Below are 17,597 nucleotides of genomic sequence, written 5' to 3'. Positions count from 1 at the left end.
TGGAAAAGAAAAAGTCAGTTACAAGCCGTTGTTATAATAATACTAACTGCTGTTACTGCCTAGGAAATTTTCTTTTCTGGATTCTTTTTTTTTTTTTTTTAAACATGAAACTTTCAAGTTTGCAGTGTGTAATGATAGTTGTGTAACATCAGCAAGAAGAGGGTAGGGACTGAGCTGTAAGAGAGCAGAGTTTTTGTCATTCGACTTACAGAAATAGTCCCTCACCAGAAATTACATCAAACGTAAATGGATCAAGCTCTAACCCAAAGACAGATCGACAGAATGGAAAGAAACATACACCACCAAGGCACTTCTCTGAGGTTCAGAGTACAAACGGGTATAGAGTGATAATAACCAAGGCAAAGCAGAAATAGCTCTAAGATCAGAAAAAAGAAACAGTAAGCCAAGAAAGGTTACAAGAGACAGAAGAGGATGTCCTGTCCTAGCGAAAGGCTCGATACGGCACCTGACCTATCTGGGCTGTTTCTTTGTCTCTCCCTCTTGAAGGACAGTTCATGGGTATAAATGTCTGTTTGACTGTTTTCTTAGAGCATTTTGAGTGCATCTGTCCACTGTCTTGCGGCCGCCAAAGCTCCCGGGGAGGAACTTGCCGATGGCCTGACTGTCTCCTGCACACACTGCCTGGCTTCTCTCGTCGCCGGAAGATTTTCCCCTTTGGAAAGTTTGTGTCAGTGTGACTCTTTTTGAGTGTATCTGTCTTGCAGTTCATTAAGATGAAATTCATGAATGAAGTTTCTTTCATGAATTTCATCAAATTTGGGGAGTTTTCAGCCATTAGTTCTTCCCTTCGCCCCTTCTTCTCCCTCTCCTGGAGTTTCCTAGGTGTATGTTGGTTGACTTGATGGGGGCCGACAGGTTCTCAGGCTCCACTCACTTTTCTTCAATTTTTTCTCTTTTGGTTCCTCAGAATCGCTGATTTCCATCATACCTGAGTCTCCTGTCTGCTCAGATAGGCCTGTGACTCTCTCCATGAGTCTTTCATTTCAGTTGTTAATATTTTCAGCTCCAGAATTTCTATTTCTTTGCAGGCTAACTCTATTGATATTTCCATTTTGCCCACACAGTGGCTTTTTCACTCTCTACTTCTTCCTTCAATTCTTTGAACATCTTTTAAGACTTATTCTAAAGCCTTGGTCTGAGATACCTGCCCCTCTGTTTTTCAGGAGCAATTCCTATTGATTTATTTCCGTGGTTTCTTGATGCAACACTGGACGTTTGAATGTAATGCTGTAACCCTGGGAGTCAGATTCTCCCCCGCCCTGGGGTTTTCACTGCCTTTTACTGCACTTGTTTGCTGATGGACGGATGTTCCGGCTGTGTCGGCGGAGGGTCTGTCCGAGGTGCAAGCTGAATGTCCTCTAAGGTCTTTCTGAGCCCTTCCCTGGGCACGTGCAGTCATTTTATATGTGGTTAGATTTGAATGTCATGTTCTTCAGCGTCTGGCTTCTGAAGGGGGGACAGCAGCAGTGGCTGCTGGCCTCGGTGCTGAACCCCTGTGGTCGGAGCAGTGAGCCCTGGAACCCCGCACGGGGGCTCTCCTTGCCCGCTGTGGCTTGGAGAGCTCTGGACAGGCCGCCCCGACGCAGAGCATGGAGCCCCTGCCTGCCTGCCTGGCTGGCCGGGCACGGAGCCGCCCTCTCCACTGGCAGCTGGGACTGCACGCGCTGGCCACGGTTCGCCCTTCCCAGCCGTCAGCAGAGCCCAGGCCTGAACGGCCTGCCGGTGCAGGTGTCCGTTGCGTCGGACCCTGCTGCCGCCGTCGCCTCTCTGCCCAAATCCTCTCCCGGGCCCAGTGCTCTCGACTGGCCTGATCTTTCTGCGGTTGGAGAAATGCTCGGTCTTTTCTCATCTTGGCATTCCTTTTGAACTGGATCCACTCGTCTTACCGATTGGCCTCTTGAAGGTACGCGGGGAGGGGCCTGCAGAAATTTTACCAGAGTTTCTCTGGAGCAGGACATGTTTAGGTTATTCCATATGAGAATAAGCTGTCACTAAGGGGCGCCTCCCTGCCTTTGGGGGAGTCAGCACGAGGGGTTTGGGCAGAGCAGAGTGGGCTCCATGCCGCCTCAGCTCTCACCTTGTTGGGCAGCTCTAGGTCCTCAGGGCGGGGACTCAGCTCTTGTCCCGGCTGTTCAGCGAGGAGCAGCCCCAGGCCAGGAACGGTAGATGATTGACGGGACAGAGCCTGCTTCCAGGGGCGTGTCCCGAGTGCCTGGCGTCCCATTTCTTTCAGGACTCTGTTTAAGGAGAGCAGACGCGGCCACGGGCACCTGACATCGATTCTGTGAGTGTCTTGGTGTTTCTCCTTCTCAGTGCTGCTGTCATTTCGTCTCCCTTGTGGGTGTCCTCTAAACCTCTGCTGTGTTTATTCCTTTGAACAGGGCCAAGAAGAAAGTAATGGCCCCTTCTAAAATCAAGGTGAAGGTGAGTGTGCGCATGCTCAGATCAGATGCGGACTCCCAAAGTGTCTCAGTGACTGTGGTGGCTCATAGCGGTTAGCTGGGCCGGGGCAGCTGTTCAGGCCGAGACTTGCAGTTGTAGTGGCCTGGTGTTGCTGAGAGCCAAGCCGAGCCACTCACGGCCCAGAGCCATGGATGGTCTAGGAAACGCACCTACTTGGCCAGTTCCTGGGCGGCTGTGGGATGAAATGAGGCCCTGCAGACAGCCCTGAGGGGTACAGGCCTGCACTGTTAAGTGTCGTGCTGTTACGGCCGCCTTTCCCTGGACGACTGTGTGCCTGGCCGGGTGTGTCAGCCTCAAGGGCCTCAGGTGGACAGATGGCCTTGTTGAGGTTACCTGACAGGGATCGGGGCGGGGGAAGGTGCAGTCACGGATTCTGGGGACGGCGAGCACCACCTCAGGTGCGTGGGAAACCCCCAGGGCAAAACGCAGCCGCTTTCTCCCAACTTAAGGCAGTTGCTGAGGTGCCCAGTGCCTGTGCCACATCTGGGTAGCCGGTGAGCACAGCTGTAAGCGCCACAGCACCCAGACACACTGCTTGGAGCTCTTGGGTTGCAAGAATGACAGGTACACCCCTTTACTGTGCCAGGAAATGATTTTTCATTCAAACCTAAGTGAGGAGACAGGAGCTACAAAAAAAGGCTTTCAGGGGTCCACACGCCCCGCATTGTGCTGAGATCACTGGGTGCCCACGGGGAGAGTGTCTGCGCCAGTCTTTGTCTTTGAGAAGGAGAGAGAAGCTGCTCCCTGCGGGAGGGCTTACCTGGCAGCAGCCTGCCCAGGGAGCTCAGCCCCAGCCGGTGGCCTCGCGCCCCTGTGGCAGGGGCAGTGTCTGTGGTCACACAGGCCCGGCTCCCAGTCCTCGGCTGGGTGTTTCTCTCTAAAGTTGTATTTATGCAGACAAGAAGTAGGTCAGAGGTGTGGGGGTAAGAGGACTCACCAGACACAGAGCGGGGAGCAGAACAGGCAGGTCGACTGAAATCCACTGCTGAGGGGAGCAGCAGGGAGACAGGAGAGGTCTGCTGCACCCCGTGGGTCACTCTTGGCCTCCAGGGCTCCCCACAGCTTCACAGTGCTGAGACAACCCTGTGCCACCAGGGAGGCCCATCTGGGGATATTTTTAAACACCCTCGTTTGTGCTTCCTCTAGGAATCCTCCGCTAAGCCCGATAAGAAGGTCTCCGTCCCATCAGGCCAGATTGGCGGCCCCCTTGCTTTGCCTTCAGATCACCCGGGAGCGGGCCTGAGCCCCGGGGCCACAGGCCGGGATCTCTCATCCCAGGCATCTGGCGGTCTTGCTGGTTCCGCCCCCATCAACCTGGAGGACTCACTGGACGGCGACCTGCTCCGCGGCTCGGCCCCCTCCCTGGAGGCCGTGTCCAAGGAGCTGGCTGCTCTGAGCGGCAGAGCCAGTGGGGGCACAGAGTTCACACTGCCCACACCCGCGAAAACCCCTACAGAAAAAGTTGCAGGTGTTTTATGTACTGAAGAAAAAAGGAACTTTCAGAAGCCCAGCCCTTCTGCCCCACCACCCTCTAGTTCTTTGCAGTCACCTCTCAATTTCCTGGCTGAACAGGCTCTGGCACTGGGGCCATCCTCTCAGGAGAAAAAAACAGAGAGTGCTGGCTACAAAGAGCTGTCCTGTCAGGCTCCCCTCAGCAAGGGTCTGCCAGACGTGCACCAGTCCAAAGCAAAGCATCACAGTTTGCCACGGACGTCTCACGGACCCCAGGCAGCAGCCTCAGGGCCCAGCCCGCAGGTCAAGGTCTTTCATGCAGGGACGCAGCAGCAGAAGGGCGTCCCTCCCCCGGCCCCACTGGTCAGTAAGCTGCCACCCACCTCCCCCCTGGTCAGTAAGCTCCAGGGCCCTAAGGCTCCCTCCCCTCAGTGTCATCGCTCACTCCTCCAGCTTGTGAAGACGCCCACCAAAGGCCCGAGCTTCCACCCCCCCGCGCCGGCCTCCTCAGGAGGCACGCCTGCCTCCGGCAGCAGCTCTCATAAAGCCGCAGCCTCGGCCTCGGCTGCCCTGAGCCATCCAGCAAAACAGCACTCGGCCAGCGCATCAGGGCCGTCTTACAAGAGCAGCCCCTTCGCCGGCTCCATCTCTAAACACGGGATTTCCTCTGGCAGCTCTTCCTCTGGGGGGACACCCGCCCAAGGCTCAACCTCTGGGAGCCTGCTTCCGGGGGTGCAGCCTCCCTCCACAGGCCAGCCGGCCAGCCGGCCCCTCCCCAGCTCCGCAGTGAAGAAACCACCTGTGTCCCAGAAGCTGACCCTGGTGGCTCCTCCTGGTGGTCCGAATGGAGATTCTAGCGGAGGGACCCAAGGAGTGGCCAAGCTACTGACCTCTTCCCTGAAGCCGACCGCGGTGAGCAGCGTGACCTCGTCTCCCTCCTTGTCGGTGAGTGCAGGCTGCGGCCGCCCCGAAGGCCTGTGGCCGGGGCCGCGGGCCTCGTCCCGGTCAGAGGCACCTGACACTGACCTGCAGTCCTAGTGAGCTGGCGCAATGCGGTTGGACTGGCTTCCTGTTTTCAGGCCTTCATTGCTCTGTGACAGCAGCCCTGGGAAGCCTGTGACTTCCCTGGGACGTGTGAGGGGAAGGACCCGTCAGTGGGGTGTTGGCAGGGAGCAAGAGGCTGTGTGCCTACAGGGAGCCACAGAGCTTCCCTTCTGCAGCCTCCTGCCTGCTCATCTGTCCAAGGGAGCAAGATGAGCATGCAGTCACCCGCGAGGTCATGAGCGAGGGGGAGGGGGGCTCATGCCCGGGAAGACGAGTTACTCTCTAAGAGTGAGTGTCTGCTGGGCCTTGAACTCTGCAAAGACAACTTGGTGGTCCAGCAGTTTCTGAGGCTGGCCTGTGGGCAAGGCAGGAGAGCTCCCCAGTGCATGAAACCGCCGAGCTGGGAGCTGGCGCTGTGAAAGCAGGTTGGGAGGGAGGCAGCGTTGACGTTGCCGCCGCCAGCCATCTTCCTGTCCTTCCCAGAGACAGGCTCATGTATGTGAGCACACGCGTGTGCAGTGAGCCGCGGCCCCCAGGCCTGCGCAGAGGAGGCCCTCTGCCTAGCGAGCGCTGCTGGGGGCCTCCCGCTCCCTCCAGGACCTGGGCGTCCGCATTCGGTGTGAGGGGCGCGTGGCGCCACAGCCTGACCCTGCTGTGTCCTCCCTAGAAAGGAACGAGTGGGGCTGTGCTGCTGACCAGCTCCTCAGGCCTGCTGTCCTCGTCATACAAGTCCGGCGGCCCCAAGCTGCCGGGGGCCGTGAATGCGGGCTCCCTGGGCATCATCTCCCCGTTCCCGCTGCACATGATCTCCTTCGGTGCCGACTCGGCCGCCAAAGCGGGGGTCTCCAAGGACGCCATCGTCACGGGGCCCGCTCCCGGGACTTTCCACCACGGCCTCAGCCACAGTGAGTGCGTCCTCCGCGCGCCACATGGGGTCAGAGGGTGCCCCAGGAACACTGTGTTGTGCCCCTGCGTTCTGTCCTCCTGTCTGTGTGGTGTGAGGCCCTGGGCAGCATCGGGGGGGCGGTGCTGAGCCCCTCCCTGGAGGGTGTTCACCAGAGCCTGGCGCGTAGGCTGCTGGGCTCCGAGCCGAGGCGGCTCCTGTGCCGTCGTCAGCGTGTGTGTTTGTTCTCTCCTCCCTCCTGTCTTCTCCCAGGTCTCCTGGCTGGCTTGCACTCCAGCCCGCCCCGCGCAGCGCCTCTCCCTCACGCTGCCGTGTCCACCCACGTCCCACAGAGTCTGCCAGGTAATGGCCGGCGGCCAGCGCCACGTGCACCGTGCGCCCGCCCTCGAAGCCTGCCCGCGCCGAGGGGCTCCGTGTCTTCCCCGCGTTGTCACTGTGTTGTCCAGTTTGTCCTGTGAGGCGCTGGGCCTGGGCCTCCGTGTCACGCAGGCGCCACCCTGTGTGAGAGGCCCCAGGGTCAGCCTTGCTCTGGCCGCAGATGCGGCCGGTGGCTCAGCAGCAAGGCAGGGCCCTAGCCCTGGGCTTCCTTTGCCATAAAAATAAACCTGGGCGGTATGGGCGTGCTGTTGGGGTGGGCCCCACCTCATCTTGGGGTGTTAGCAGTTTGCAGGAAGCACTCTGACCTCTGCCTTAATGAAGGGGAAAGGCCTCAGGGGCCTGCCCTCTGATGCGCTGTCTAGCGGGGTGCGCCTCTAGGGAAGAAGCAAGGGGTGGGCGCGGCAGGAGTGGCAGACTCCCTCCCCTTGCTGCTCCCGCTCTTGGAAATGGGCCCCTTGGCAGCCCAGGCTTGCACCTTCAGTCAGGGGACTTGCCTCGGCCCTCTGGGCCTGGGCTGGGGGCGCTTGATGCCTCCTGGTGTGAGGCCACCTGGGGCCTTGGCTTTGACCTGCTGCTGCTCTCTCTGCAGCACTGCCCAGGCGTGAGCGGTGGGCACCCGGTCAGGGGAGGGCTGAGCCTGGGCCGCCTTGCCTTGACTGACCTCCCCAAGAGCCCTGAGCCCGAGTGCCAGCTGCCCCCACTTTTACAGCGGCTTCCTGCCCCCGTGTCCTGAGGCAGATCGTTCAGAGTGAGGCCCAAGAGCCCCCTGCATGCAAAAATCAATTTGTGAGCACCCAAGGTGGAAGTTTTACTTCTTCAGAGAAAAAGAAATTGAGGGGCTTGAACCTGCATCCTTAGTGACCCCTTTTCTTCAGGGAAGCAGTGAGAGCAAGGACTCGCTCCAGCGCTGGCAGCAGCCACTGCCGCTATGGAATTTTTGGGGGTCCCCAGGACTCGTGGGTGTGTTTTCAGAGGTTGCTCTTCCAAAAACAGCCGAAGAGCCATCCAGACACGCTTGCTGCTCTCTGGTTTTCAGCAGACCACTTCCCTCTTGTTCCTGCTGGGCAGCGATGGCAGGGCACCTGTGCTAGAGCAAGCTCTCCGAGCTGGCATTTCTGCTCTGCTTCCATGTCCCATGGTGGCCGGGCAGCCCTGTGCGCAGCCGGGACGCGCCTGCCCTGGTGGCTGCGTGCTGCTTGGCTGGCTTCTGTGGGCTCAGCGTGAATGTGCGTGCCGTCGAGCATGTCTCCAGGATCCCGAGGTCTTTGCTGGTGGGGACTGGTCACTGCCATGTGGCATGGTGTGAGCGTGTTAGGACTTGGGAGACTGGTCAGCTCCTGCCTGAGTGGAGCAGTCCGTGGTACCAAGCGGCCCTCCACAGGCACCTTGGCGCCACGCCAGGCGTGTGCGTGCTGTTGCCGCCGCAGGTGGCCATCCCCAGGGCCACCGGCCAGTGTTTCCTGGCCTGCCTGTGCTCCGGGGCGCTCGGGCTGGGGGAGTTTGCTTGTGAGAAGAGGGCTGCTGCCTTAAGGGAATCAGAGGTCCTGAAAGACTTGTGTTCTGTTTTGTTCTTTTCCAGATGCTTCTCAGCTTCACGGGAAGGGGCCTGGTGTTCCACGGAAATTATGACCAGCTCAGAGGATGGGCCTGGTTAGCCTGGGTCTGGGTAGGAGATGGCCGAGTAGGCCTCAGAAATCGGATCATCGCTACGCCCCTTCTGCCGGTCGGGTTTCTTCTGGGGAAGGCGTGAGTGCTAAGCAGAGCATCTCTGGGCACTTGGGAGGGGACAGCCCCCGCTTCTCCTGGCACTGACTGGCCCGGCGGCCCGGGCTTTGGGGCTCTGTCGAGGGGCGACGCCGCTGGCACCCGTGGCAGTCACCTCTGCCCCTCCCCTGGCTGGGCCAGAGGAGCTCCTGGCGCCCTCCCGGCCGCAGCGGATGCCGGAGGGGCGTGCTGTCCAGCCGCCCGCAAGCGGCGCCTACAGGAGGACGACAGCGGGCTGCGCTGCGGCCGGCAGACCGGCCTCGTCTCGGAACACGCCTGATGCGCGTGACGGCCGGCTTCGCTGCCGACAGGACAGCGACGCTCTTCAGAGAGAAGACCTTTGTAGATTCGATGATTGTGACAGGATTTTTAAAGACTTATTTTGGCTCAGTTTTCATCATTCCCATTAAATACATCGGCTAGAATGGTCCTGTTCTTCTCGCGCCACATTACAGGAAGACAAAACCCCAGTGCCTTTAGGGTGGGGCAGGGCTAGACAGCACGGCCACGCAGCCCTCGGGGCCTCAGACGGCCTTCTTTTAAAGACATGTCTGTGTTTAAGACGGCAGCTTTATTTGAGTTTTTTACGGTTGCACATCATAATCTGTGCTGTTCTGACGTGAGGGTCATCTGGCCCCCAGCTCAGCAGGGCCTAGTGTGTGACTCGGAGTTGATAGGTGGACTGCAGGGCCCTGAAGCCTGTCTTCGTCTCTTAGGGCCAGGGACGTGAGGGCCGCAGGCCTCAGTTTGCATAGACTCTCAGGCAGAACCGCGGGACCGGCCTCTGAAGCATCCGCCAGGTCCAAAACAGCCTTGCGCTATTGGGGCGTCCCACGTTGACTTCAGGGCGACGCTGTTGGGCTTCAGAGACGACGTCAGACAGATGAGGGCTTAGCTTGGAGCTGCTTCACGGCAGCACAGGGCCGTGCGCCCCCCGGGCCCCCTGCTCGGTGTCCGCCGGCTGCCCCGCCCCGGGCACGCTGTCGGGACTGGCAGCAGCAGGCCGAGTGGGGCCTGTGGAGACCGTCCTGCGTCCCGACCCGGGTCCGGTGCTCAGCGACTCGCGACCCCGCAGAGGTTTGTCGGTCTGTAGGGGACTGGGACCTCGGCCAGCGGTCCGGCCAGGCCTCTGCTTTTTTTTTTTTTTTTTTTTTAAATGTAAGAACCGCCTTGGGCTAAGTGGATTCCTCACTCCTTTGTTATATATATTTTTTTGCAACTTGGACCCCCGTTTGTTTACAGAGTAGTTTTAGGTAGTAGCAAAAGAGCCAAAGAAGAGATCTGTGTTGCTGAGCTCAGAGCCGAGCAGAGACTCTGCAGGCGTCTGCGACAGCTCGGCCGCACCGGCCGGCCCCTGCGGTGCCCCCGCCCCGTACCAGTGACAGCAGCTGGAGCAGAATTTCCTCATTTTTAGGAATCTAGTGATGCCTCTTGCCTCAGGGAACCGTTTCTTTGATGGGGAGTTTATGGGATTTCTTTTTCCTGTCTATGCTTTATTTGTGGGAACGCGGAGTGAATGACTTCACCGGCCACGGCAAGGCAGAGCCACAGGCCGGCTCCCGGGCCTGGCGGCGCAGGGTGAGAGGGCTGCCTGGCCTTTGTGCAGGACTGCGTTGGTGGTGGGGGTGGGGTGGAAATTGTTCATCTTGTATAAAGCAACTCAATAAATTGTTTCAAGGTTTCCAGAACCCTTCTCGGACTTCTTTGGTTGTTGTTACCTGTGGCAGGTGACCCTGGCTCCTGTGGGGCAGGTGTGGAAGTGGGCAGCCCATCCCGGCTGGCGCCGCAGGGAGTGGGGGAGGAGAAGCCCCCAGCAGGAAGAAACACTCAGCCGAAATGAGTCAAGCCACCAGGGTTTTATTTTCGAGCTATAAATAGAGTTCCTTATTCCTTCCCGTTTTCTTGCATTATACATGAGATACAGAGAACCTAGAATGGTTTGGTGAGAAATCAAGTTTAGCTTACCTAAATACCACCGAGATAACAGCAAGACTTGTAAGGCGCAGAAAGTCAGGCAGCGGCAGCGGGGCCTCCATGAGACGCTGTCACCCGGGGCCACGCGTCCTCGGAGCCAAGAGGCGCCTCGTCCTGGGGCAGCTGAGGCGGCGGCCCGTGGGGCAGGGGCGAGCGGGGGTGGAGGGGAGGCCGTCCGGCCTGCCAGCGCCCCACGGAGCGTGAGGCCGCGCCAGTCTGCCCGTCGTCTCGTGCTTCAGTCCACGAGCGCCAGGAGGTGCAGCCAGGGAGGACGCAGAGCGGCGCGGCACTGGTTGGGTCACGGGGTGCGAAACAGGCCGCCCCCGGGCTGGGTGACGGGACGGCCGCCAGTTCTGCCAGTGCCCGAACGGCCTGTGGGTGAGCCACGCCCCGGGCAGGGAGGGGAGCTGGGATGGGCGCCTGCAGGGGCGGGGGGGGGGGGGCGCTGCCGGGAGGGGAGCGGGTGGGAGCGCGCCTGCCCCCAGCTGCCGCGAAGACAGGCGGAGAAGGGCGTGCTACTTCTGGCCAGACACCAGCACAGCCAGCTCCTGAATGGACATGTCCTTGTTGACATAGCGCTCGTACTGTGCGGCGGTCAGCCTCCCGCTCTGCAGCGCCTCTTCGATGGAGAACTTCCGGCCGGACGTCCTGTCGTGGATCACGGACGACTCCCCGCTGGGCCCTTTCACCGAGATCTCCTCCCAGTCGCACTCCTGGCTCCTGAGCTTCACGAACATGTTCCAGTCGATGAGCCCGGCCTGGCGGGCCTCCTCGGGGGACAGCTCGCGGCCCGTGTCGGGGTCGATGACCACGATGGAGCGCCGCAGGTGGTTCTCCCTCTGCTCCCTCTTGACCGCCACGGAGCCCAGGCGCTTCTGCAGCTCGTCGATCTCCAGGTCTTTGTCCCTGGAGAGCCGCTTGAGGTCGTCGAGCTCCCTCTCCAGGGACCGCAGTCTGGAGTCGAGGCTCGCCCCGGAGCCCGCCGCCGTCGCGGTCTGCAGGTCCCGGGTTTCCGTTGCTGCCAGCTCGATCTCCGACTGGAGCCTTCGGGCCTCCAGCTGCAGGTCCTGCCGCTCCAGCTGGAGTCTGTGGTTCTCCTCCCGCAGGAAGTCCAGCTCCTTGGACGACTTGGAGTTGGAGAACTCCAGCTCCGACAGCTTGGCTTCCAGCCGGCTCACCTCGGCGTCCAGCTCCCTCTTGCCCCGGCTCTCCTCCTCCAGGCTGCTCTTGAGCTCCCGGATCTCCTGCTCCGTGTCGCCTTTCTCCACCTGGACGCTTTCGGAGACGACCACCTTCTCCTTGACCTCCAGCTTCTCCAGGCGGCCCAGCTGCTGCCGCAGGGCCTCGAGCTCGCCCTCCAGCGCCTGCCGCCGGAGCCGCTCCTCGTCCAGCTGCAGCTTGAGCAGGCCGTGCTCCCGGGCCTGCTGGGGGTCCTGCTGCAGCACCACCTTCTGCTTGAGGGTCACCCTCTCCCGGGCCTGCGCCTCCTCCTCCTCCAGGTCGGCCAGCCGCCGCTTCAGGTGCTGCACCTCCAGCTCGGCCTCGCTGCGCGCACGGCGCTCGCGCTCCAGCTCCTCCAGCTGCCCCTCCAGCTCGGCCCGCCGGCGCTGCAGCCGCCGCAGCTCCCCGCGCAGCGTGTCGATCTGCCGGAGCTCCACGTCGATGCTCTCGGTGAAGGCGTCCACCTCGGCGCGCAGGCCCGGCTCCTCCTCGAACCTGACCACCTCCTGCCGGACCACCGTCTCCTTCACCTGGGAGAGCTCCGCCTCCTTGGCCCTGATCTTCTCCTCCTGGGAGAGCCGCTCCCTGTCCAGGTCGACCTGCTTCTTCTGCTCCTCCGACAGCCTGGCCCGCAGAGACTCTACCTCCGCTTGGGTTTGGGGGTCTTCCTGGAGCTGGAGGATCTCCTGGACCACCTCCTTGGTCTGCACCTGGGGCTGGGTGTCCTTCAGGGACTGGATCTCCTGCTTGAGCTGGTAGACTTCCAGGTCGCACCTCTCGATGAGCCTGGTCTTGTCCACGATCTCCTCCCTCAGCCGCTGCAGCTCCTCCTCCAGCTCGGGGTCGGTCTTGTACTTGATGACTTCCTTGGTCACCTCTTTGACTTCCACCTGGGGACCCCGCCGCCGAAGCGCCTCCAGTTCGCTCTGGTAGCTCCTGAGCTGCTCCTCGGCGCCCCGGAACTTGCGCTCCTGCTCCACCAGCTCCAGGCGGAGGTCGGCCACCTCGCTCTCGGCCGTGGGGTCGGGCCGGACGATCTCCCGCACCTTCTCCTGCACCACCACCCTGGCGTTTTCCTCCTCCAGGGCCCGGATCTTGCGCAGCAGCTCGGCCTTCTCCCGCTGGTGGGCGCGCACCTTGGCGGCCTCGGCCTCGTGGAGGAGCTGCAGCTCGCCCACCTCCCGCCCGGCGGCGGGGTCTCGCTCCACCCTGAGCACCTCCTTGACGGTGACCTTGCCCTCGGCCATGGCCCGGGCCTTCTCCAGCCTCTCGAGCTCGCCCTGCAGGAAGCTCAGCTCCTCCTCGCGCTTCTCCCGTAGGCCGCCCTCCCGCCGCTGGTCCTCCTGCAGCTGCCGGTACTCCGCCTCCAGCTGCGGGTCGTTCTGGAGCTTCACCACCTCCTTCTCCGTGACCTTCTCCTGCGCCCGGCTCTTCTCCTCGGCCAGCGCCGCGATGCGCTGCTGCAGGAGCGCGGCCTCCGCCTCCCGGGTGCCCTTCTGCCGCCGCAGCGCCTCCAGCTCCTCCCGCAGCCTCAGGACCTGGCCTGCCTGGGCCCTGTCGGGCTCGATGCGCAGGACCTCCTTGACCACGTACTCCTGGCCCCCGGCCCCGCTCTCCTGCTCCAGGGCGCCCAGCCGCCGCTGCAGCGCCTCCAGCTCCTCCTGCAGCAGCTGGTTCTTGTGCTGCTCCTCCGCCAGGCTGCGCTGCATCTGCCGGAAGCTCTCCTCCAGCTCGGGGTCCGGCACCTTCTTCAGCACCTCCTTCTTCACCACTGACTCCTGCGGGCTCTGGCTCTGCAGCGCCTGGACCTCCTCCTGGGCGCTCTGGACCTCGCTCTCCAGCTGCTGCCTCCGCTCGGTCTCCTCGTCCAGCTCCTTCTGGATCCTCCAGGTCTCCTCCACTCCGGAGCCCGGCCCGCTCCCTTGCAGGGTCTCATGGGTCACGCCCACCTCCGACTGCTGAGGAGAAGACCGCGGCGGTGAGAGCCAGCCCCTGCGGGAGCACCTGGCCCCCATGGGCAGGGCGCTGGGCTGTCTGTGGCCCCTGGCCAGCTTTGGTGCTGGGCTCACACGAGCGACAGACCAGTGAGGAAAAGGACACAACTCAGAGGAGTTTGAAGAGGAACCGCAGCCCCGCTGGCCCTGGCTCTAGAGGATGGCGGCCACGCTGACTCGGGCCACCCTTGGGCCATCTGTTGGGGTTCCCTCGAGGGAACCCCACAGCGGCACAGGAGCAGCAACCGGGTGCCACCGTCCGGACAGGCTGGACTCCTGACGCCTCCACTGCGGGCCCTTGCCGTTTGCCAGCGGGCCGCCACCTCTAGCTCCGCTTCCCCTTTCTCACTGTTACAGTTTCCAGTTTCTTGCTGTTACAAGGTTCTTACAAACATTGTGTGCTTTTGAAAAAGTTACCTTGTCCCGAGTACTCAGCAGATGATGACTGGATGCAGTCAGCCTCCTGCAGGCAGAAGCCTGGCCAGCGTCTGCACCTGGCTGCCCCGCCCGGCTAGCCAGGGCCACGCCCGGCCCAGGCTGTTTCCTGGGGCAGGATGACGCTGCTCACCTGTCTCAGGAGATTCAGCGCGAACTCCAGATTCTGCAGCCTCTGTCTGTTGATGGCATTGACTTCGGTGAACTTGGCAGCAAGAGCCACTTCCTGCAGAAGAGCAGCCGGGACAGCTGTTGAGAAGTCTGGCGTTTGTGGCTAAAGAGATGGCTTCTCGCTCCCCTCCTTCCTACCTGGAGCACGCTCCGGTCTCAACGACACGAAGACCAGAACTCAAGCACGTGTCTTAAGATCCCCCGCCCCCCGCGACCTCGAGCGTCTTCCGCCTGGGCTTCGGTGTCCTTGTGTGTAGAAGCCGACGGCCCTGTACCGACTGCGGGGAGCCAGCGGGGGCCTCCCGGACCCGTGGCTTTGACTCGGATACCTGCAGCCTGGCGGCATCACCGCCCCAGAGCATCATTCCTTCTCACAGCCGGAGGGCCGGCCACCCTGAGCAGACCCGGCCGCAGAACTCACCTCCTCCTTCACCTTGGCGGCGGGGGACTGCAGCCTGGCTCTCTTGCTCACGTGGCTGGTCCTTCCACTCTCCAGGTCCAGGAGAGACCTTAGCTTCTCAGCTTCTAACTCGTAGTCCTGGGCGAAGGGGACACGCAGAGCTGTTGGCGCCTGCGTGGCTCTTACACGCTTCAGCGGCAGCCCCGCCCGGGCCACGTGCCGGCCCCGGGGCCACCCCGACAGAGGACACCCTGAACTGTGCCTACAGGCGGGCGTCGCTCTTCCTCACACCGCCACGGGCCTCCGTCCCTCCTGGCGGCCTGAAGGCCCGGTGGCCCGCCGCCCGCCACGTGGCCGCGTGCCCCCTGCGCAGCCGCTCCGGGCCGAGGTGCTTCTAGGCTGGCTGCTTGGCCAGGGTAAAGCGCTCGTGCCCCGGTAGCCGGCGTTCTGCTGCATGTTTTCCCTCAGGAGAAAGCCTGCCTTCCCCTAATGCCCCGAGCCTACTGCTTTCAGGGTAGAAAGCCCTTTTCAGGTGCCGGCCGCTGCACCGAGCTGCCGTCCTGGCAGCCTGCTGCGTCCCTCCCAGCCCACGGGGGCGAGGAAGCAGTGACGTCTCACCTTGACAGCCTGCTGGTACTGCTGGGAGGCAGCGTAGACCTTCTGTACCTCCTGCTCCCTCCTCGCTATTTCATCGAGCAGGTTCTGTGCAAGGAAGGACAGATTTCACAGGTCAGAGCTAAAAACAAAGCCCTGATAGAGTAGCTGGACTCCTTAGGATCTGGAGTCACCCTCCTGCGCAAGGATAGTGAGTCGCTTTCCTGTCTGCATCTGTCCCTTACAGAAGGCACATCCAAGGCCCCGTGGGGAAGGGCCAAGGAGACACTTGTCTTTGCCCGGAAATGAGCGTTTCTTGCGGGCTTCACAGTGCCAGGGCCATTCTGCTGTCTGAGATTGCCGATACCGTCTTCAGACAGCCCTGAGAGGTAAGCACCTTCCTTGTCTGCGGGCTCCGAGTGAGGCACGGCGGCCGCGCCGTCCGGTGGCTGTGGGCACACCGCTCGTGGGGTGGCGCTGGGCCCTGAGTCTGGGCCGCGGGGGCGGCTGTGGCCATGCCCCGCCCCATCAGGCGCCGCTGCCTCTGAGAAGGCGCGACCCTGATGTTTGGAAAGGGTTCCGGCCAGGGTCCCCACCCCCACCCCGTGTCCCTGGGGCCCTTCTCAGGCAGGCAGCTTGCCCGAGTGTCTGCGCTGGGCCAGGCCCTGTGTGGGCACCGAGGAGGGAGCAGGATGCACCCTCGTTCCCAGCGTGCCCGTGCCAGAGGGCTCACGAGGACAAAGCCGCAGGGGCCCCACCTCCGGGAGGGCCCCCCATCTGACCCTGGCCCCCAGTTGCCGTGGGTGCAGAGGCAGCTGCCTTAACCTTCTGGTTCCTCAGCTTGGTCTCCATCTGGCTGAGGCTGTCTGTCTCCTGCGGCGCGTAGCTGGGGACGCCGGACAGGAAGCGGAGCGCCTGGTCACAGCCGCGCCGGTATTCGGCGTAGGCGGCCTGCGCGCTCTGCAGGCTCCGGGCCCTGCGGGCAGAGGCGGGCGTTGGGCGGGAGACGGGAGGGGGTGGGGGCTGCGCCCAGCCCTTGGCAGGGGAGTCTGCCGTGCTGTCTTCAAGGGCCACACTGAGCGGAGCGGAGCTGGGAGGGACGCAGACGTTCAGGGCCAGGCGGACACGGCACTGTGGACGTCCACCGCCTGGGGGCAGGGAGGCCAGCGGCACAGCCCCACGCCCCCACCCTCGGAGGAGTCACGGGAGGTCAGGGAACCTGGGGGGGGGTGGCTCGCCGAGGAGGACAATGTCAGAGCGCGGGTCACGACAGACGCAGGCGAAGCGGGCTTTAGGAGGGGCTTCGGCGCCTCTGCAGTCGGCGGCAGCGGGGCACCAGCAGTGATGCCCGCGAAAGAGGAACCCGGAAAGCAAGAGGAGGCGCGCAGCGGCCAAAGCCGCTCTTCGAAACGGGCGGGGGCGGCCGAGGGGCCGCGGGTCACACGGAGCCAGGACGGGCGCCGGTGCTGCAGGCGCGCGGGGGGAGCACCCCGCAGCTGACGCGTGACGGACGGGGACAGTTCCGTGGGGACGCACAGGAGGCTCAGCCACACGGGACGGGTCAGCGCCTCCTGCCGGCGAGAACCTGGCGAGAAGCCTCGCGGCACGGGGTGTGCAAGACGCAGCCCCAGGCCCTCTCCGGCACATCAGGAAGAAGCACATTCTACAGAAGCTTCCAGAAACAGGAGCGGTGGGGGCGCTGGCGGTGCACAGGCCGAGCGAGGCCGCGGGCGAGGCCGTCGCTGCGGGCCTGGAGCGGGCCTGCCCGGGCGGGCAGCTTTGCCAGGAGCCGCTCTTCCCGCCAGGAAACGGTGTGGGGCTCACCTGCACTCCACCTGCTGGCCCAGGCTGTCGAAGCGCTGGCCCAGCTTGTGCACCTCGGCCTCCTGGCGCTCCAGGTCGGGGCAGTGCTCCTGGAAGCGGCTGGCCAGCAGGCCGCAGCACTGCTTGGCCACCTGCAGGTTCTTCTCCGCCTCGCCCACGAGGGCCTGCCGGGCCTGCAGCTGGGAGGCCATGGCCTGGCGGGGCGGAGAGGGCGTCGGGGCTCAGTTCACGCGCCCAGGCCCACCGCCAGCGGCCCCCGCAGCGTCGCGGCGCCCTCGGGGTCTCCACGCGGCCCCAGGAGCATCGGGGCTCACCACACGCGCCCAGGGCAGGTGGGTCAAGGGGCCCGAAGCGGCCCCTTGTTGGAAGCGGCCGAGTGGCCACGGGCCAAGAGCAGCTGCCGGCCAGGTCAGCACACCCCGAGCACCGGGTCACTCAGGTGGGTCCCGTAGGCAGGGCAACCCCCAGGGCAGCTGAGCGCGAGCCGTGGGCCTGCCCCTCCCCCACCCCACTCCGCCACCAGTGGGGCGTCCCGGCCTGGAGGGGCGCTGGGTGGGTGCCTGGGGCCCGGGTCAGAGGAAGGCGGCCGCCCCCACTCACCGCCAGCCCCTGCCTCTTGCTGTCCAGGGCGTGGCTGCTGTCGGGCACGGTGTCCTCCTGGGCCAGCTGGTTCTCGTAGGCAGCCAGCACCTCCCGGGCCTGCCGCAGGCTCTCCTCCAGGCGGTTGGCAGCGTCCACCCTAGGGCCGGGTCACAGGTGGGGTTGCCATCGGCCCCTCGCCTGGCTCCTCCCCCTGCCCGCCTGGCACCCACTTCTCGCAGGCCGAGTCCAGCAGCTGCAGCAGGTGCTCGTATCTGCGGTGGGTGTCGTCCACCCGGGCCCTCAGCAGGGGCGCGCTGCCGCTGCCCGGGAGCGCCTGCGCGAAGGCCTCGCACTCGGCGGTGCTGCGCATCTTCTC

The 17,597-nt window shown here is 63.1% G+C and overlaps 2 protein-coding genes across 4 annotated transcripts in view; one reads left to right on the top strand and one right to left on the bottom strand.

Annotated features, from left to right (window-relative positions):
• Positions 1-9,715, top strand: part of UBN1 (ubinuclein 1) — a 28,030-nt gene extending 18,315 nt beyond the window's left edge. The window contains exons 12-17 of one of the 2 annotated variants that reach the window (XM_012731943.1): positions 2,255-2,305; positions 2,403-2,445; positions 3,631-4,848; positions 5,648-5,885; positions 6,137-6,226; positions 7,842-9,715. In XM_012731943.1, the coding sequence (XP_012587397.1) occupies positions 2,255-2,305; positions 2,403-2,445; positions 3,631-4,848; positions 5,648-5,885; positions 6,137-6,226; positions 7,842-7,891 (1,690 nt within the window). In that variant the 3' untranslated portion in view covers positions 7,892-9,715. Of the gene's footprint in view, positions 1-2,254; positions 2,306-2,402; positions 2,446-3,630; positions 4,882-5,647; positions 5,886-6,136; positions 6,227-7,841 lie in introns of both variants that reach the window. The other variant, XM_004692145.2, reaches the window with a different exon arrangement.
• A 730-nt stretch (positions 9,716-10,445) lies between these two features.
• On the bottom strand, positions 10,446-17,591 carry LOC105854307 (periplakin-like). 2 transcript variants are annotated; one of them, XM_012732028.1, is made up of 8 exons: positions 17,452-17,591; positions 17,240-17,378; positions 16,640-16,833; positions 15,641-15,791; positions 14,840-14,923; positions 14,243-14,359; positions 13,784-13,876; positions 10,446-13,176 (listed from the first exon to the last, which is right to left on the bottom strand). In XM_012732028.1, the coding sequence occupies exons 1-8, from the start codon at positions 17,589-17,591 to the stop codon at positions 10,516-10,518; spliced, it is 3,579 nt and encodes a 1,192-aa protein (XP_012587482.1). In that variant the 3' UTR covers positions 10,446-10,515. The 2 variants fall into 2 exon arrangements, with proteins under 2 accessions (XP_012587482.1, XP_012587483.1); XM_012732029.1 differs by having other exon boundaries at positions 10,446-13,179; positions 17,240-17,542.
• Positions 17,592-17,597: the final 6 nt, after the last annotated feature.

The sequence above is a fragment of the Condylura cristata genome, unplaced genomic scaffold (assembly GCF_000260355.1).
Source record: "Condylura cristata isolate star-nosed mole 26May11 unplaced genomic scaffold, ConCri1.0 scaffold00032, whole genome shotgun sequence".
Taxonomy (NCBI): domain Eukaryota; kingdom Metazoa; phylum Chordata; class Mammalia; order Eulipotyphla; family Talpidae; genus Condylura; species Condylura cristata.
The sequence above is the reverse complement of the archived record's forward strand: the minus strand, read 5'-3'. Positions and strand labels throughout refer to the sequence as shown.

Excerpts from the sequence above, each read along its gene's own strand:
- LOC105854307 (XM_012732028.1), bottom strand. The coding sequence starts at position 17,591 with ATGCGCAGCACCGCCGAGTGCGAGGCCTTCGCGCAGGCGCTCCCGGGC. Across the intron at positions 17,379-17,451 it reads CTGGACTCGGCCTGCGAGAA|GGTGGACGCTGCCAACCGCC; the intron begins GTGGGTGCCAGG and ends ACCCGGCCCTAG. Across the intron at positions 13,177-13,783 it reads CGCTGAATCTCCTGAGACAG|TCGGAGGTGGGCGTGACCCA; the intron begins GTGAGCAGCGTC and ends TCTCCTCAGCAG.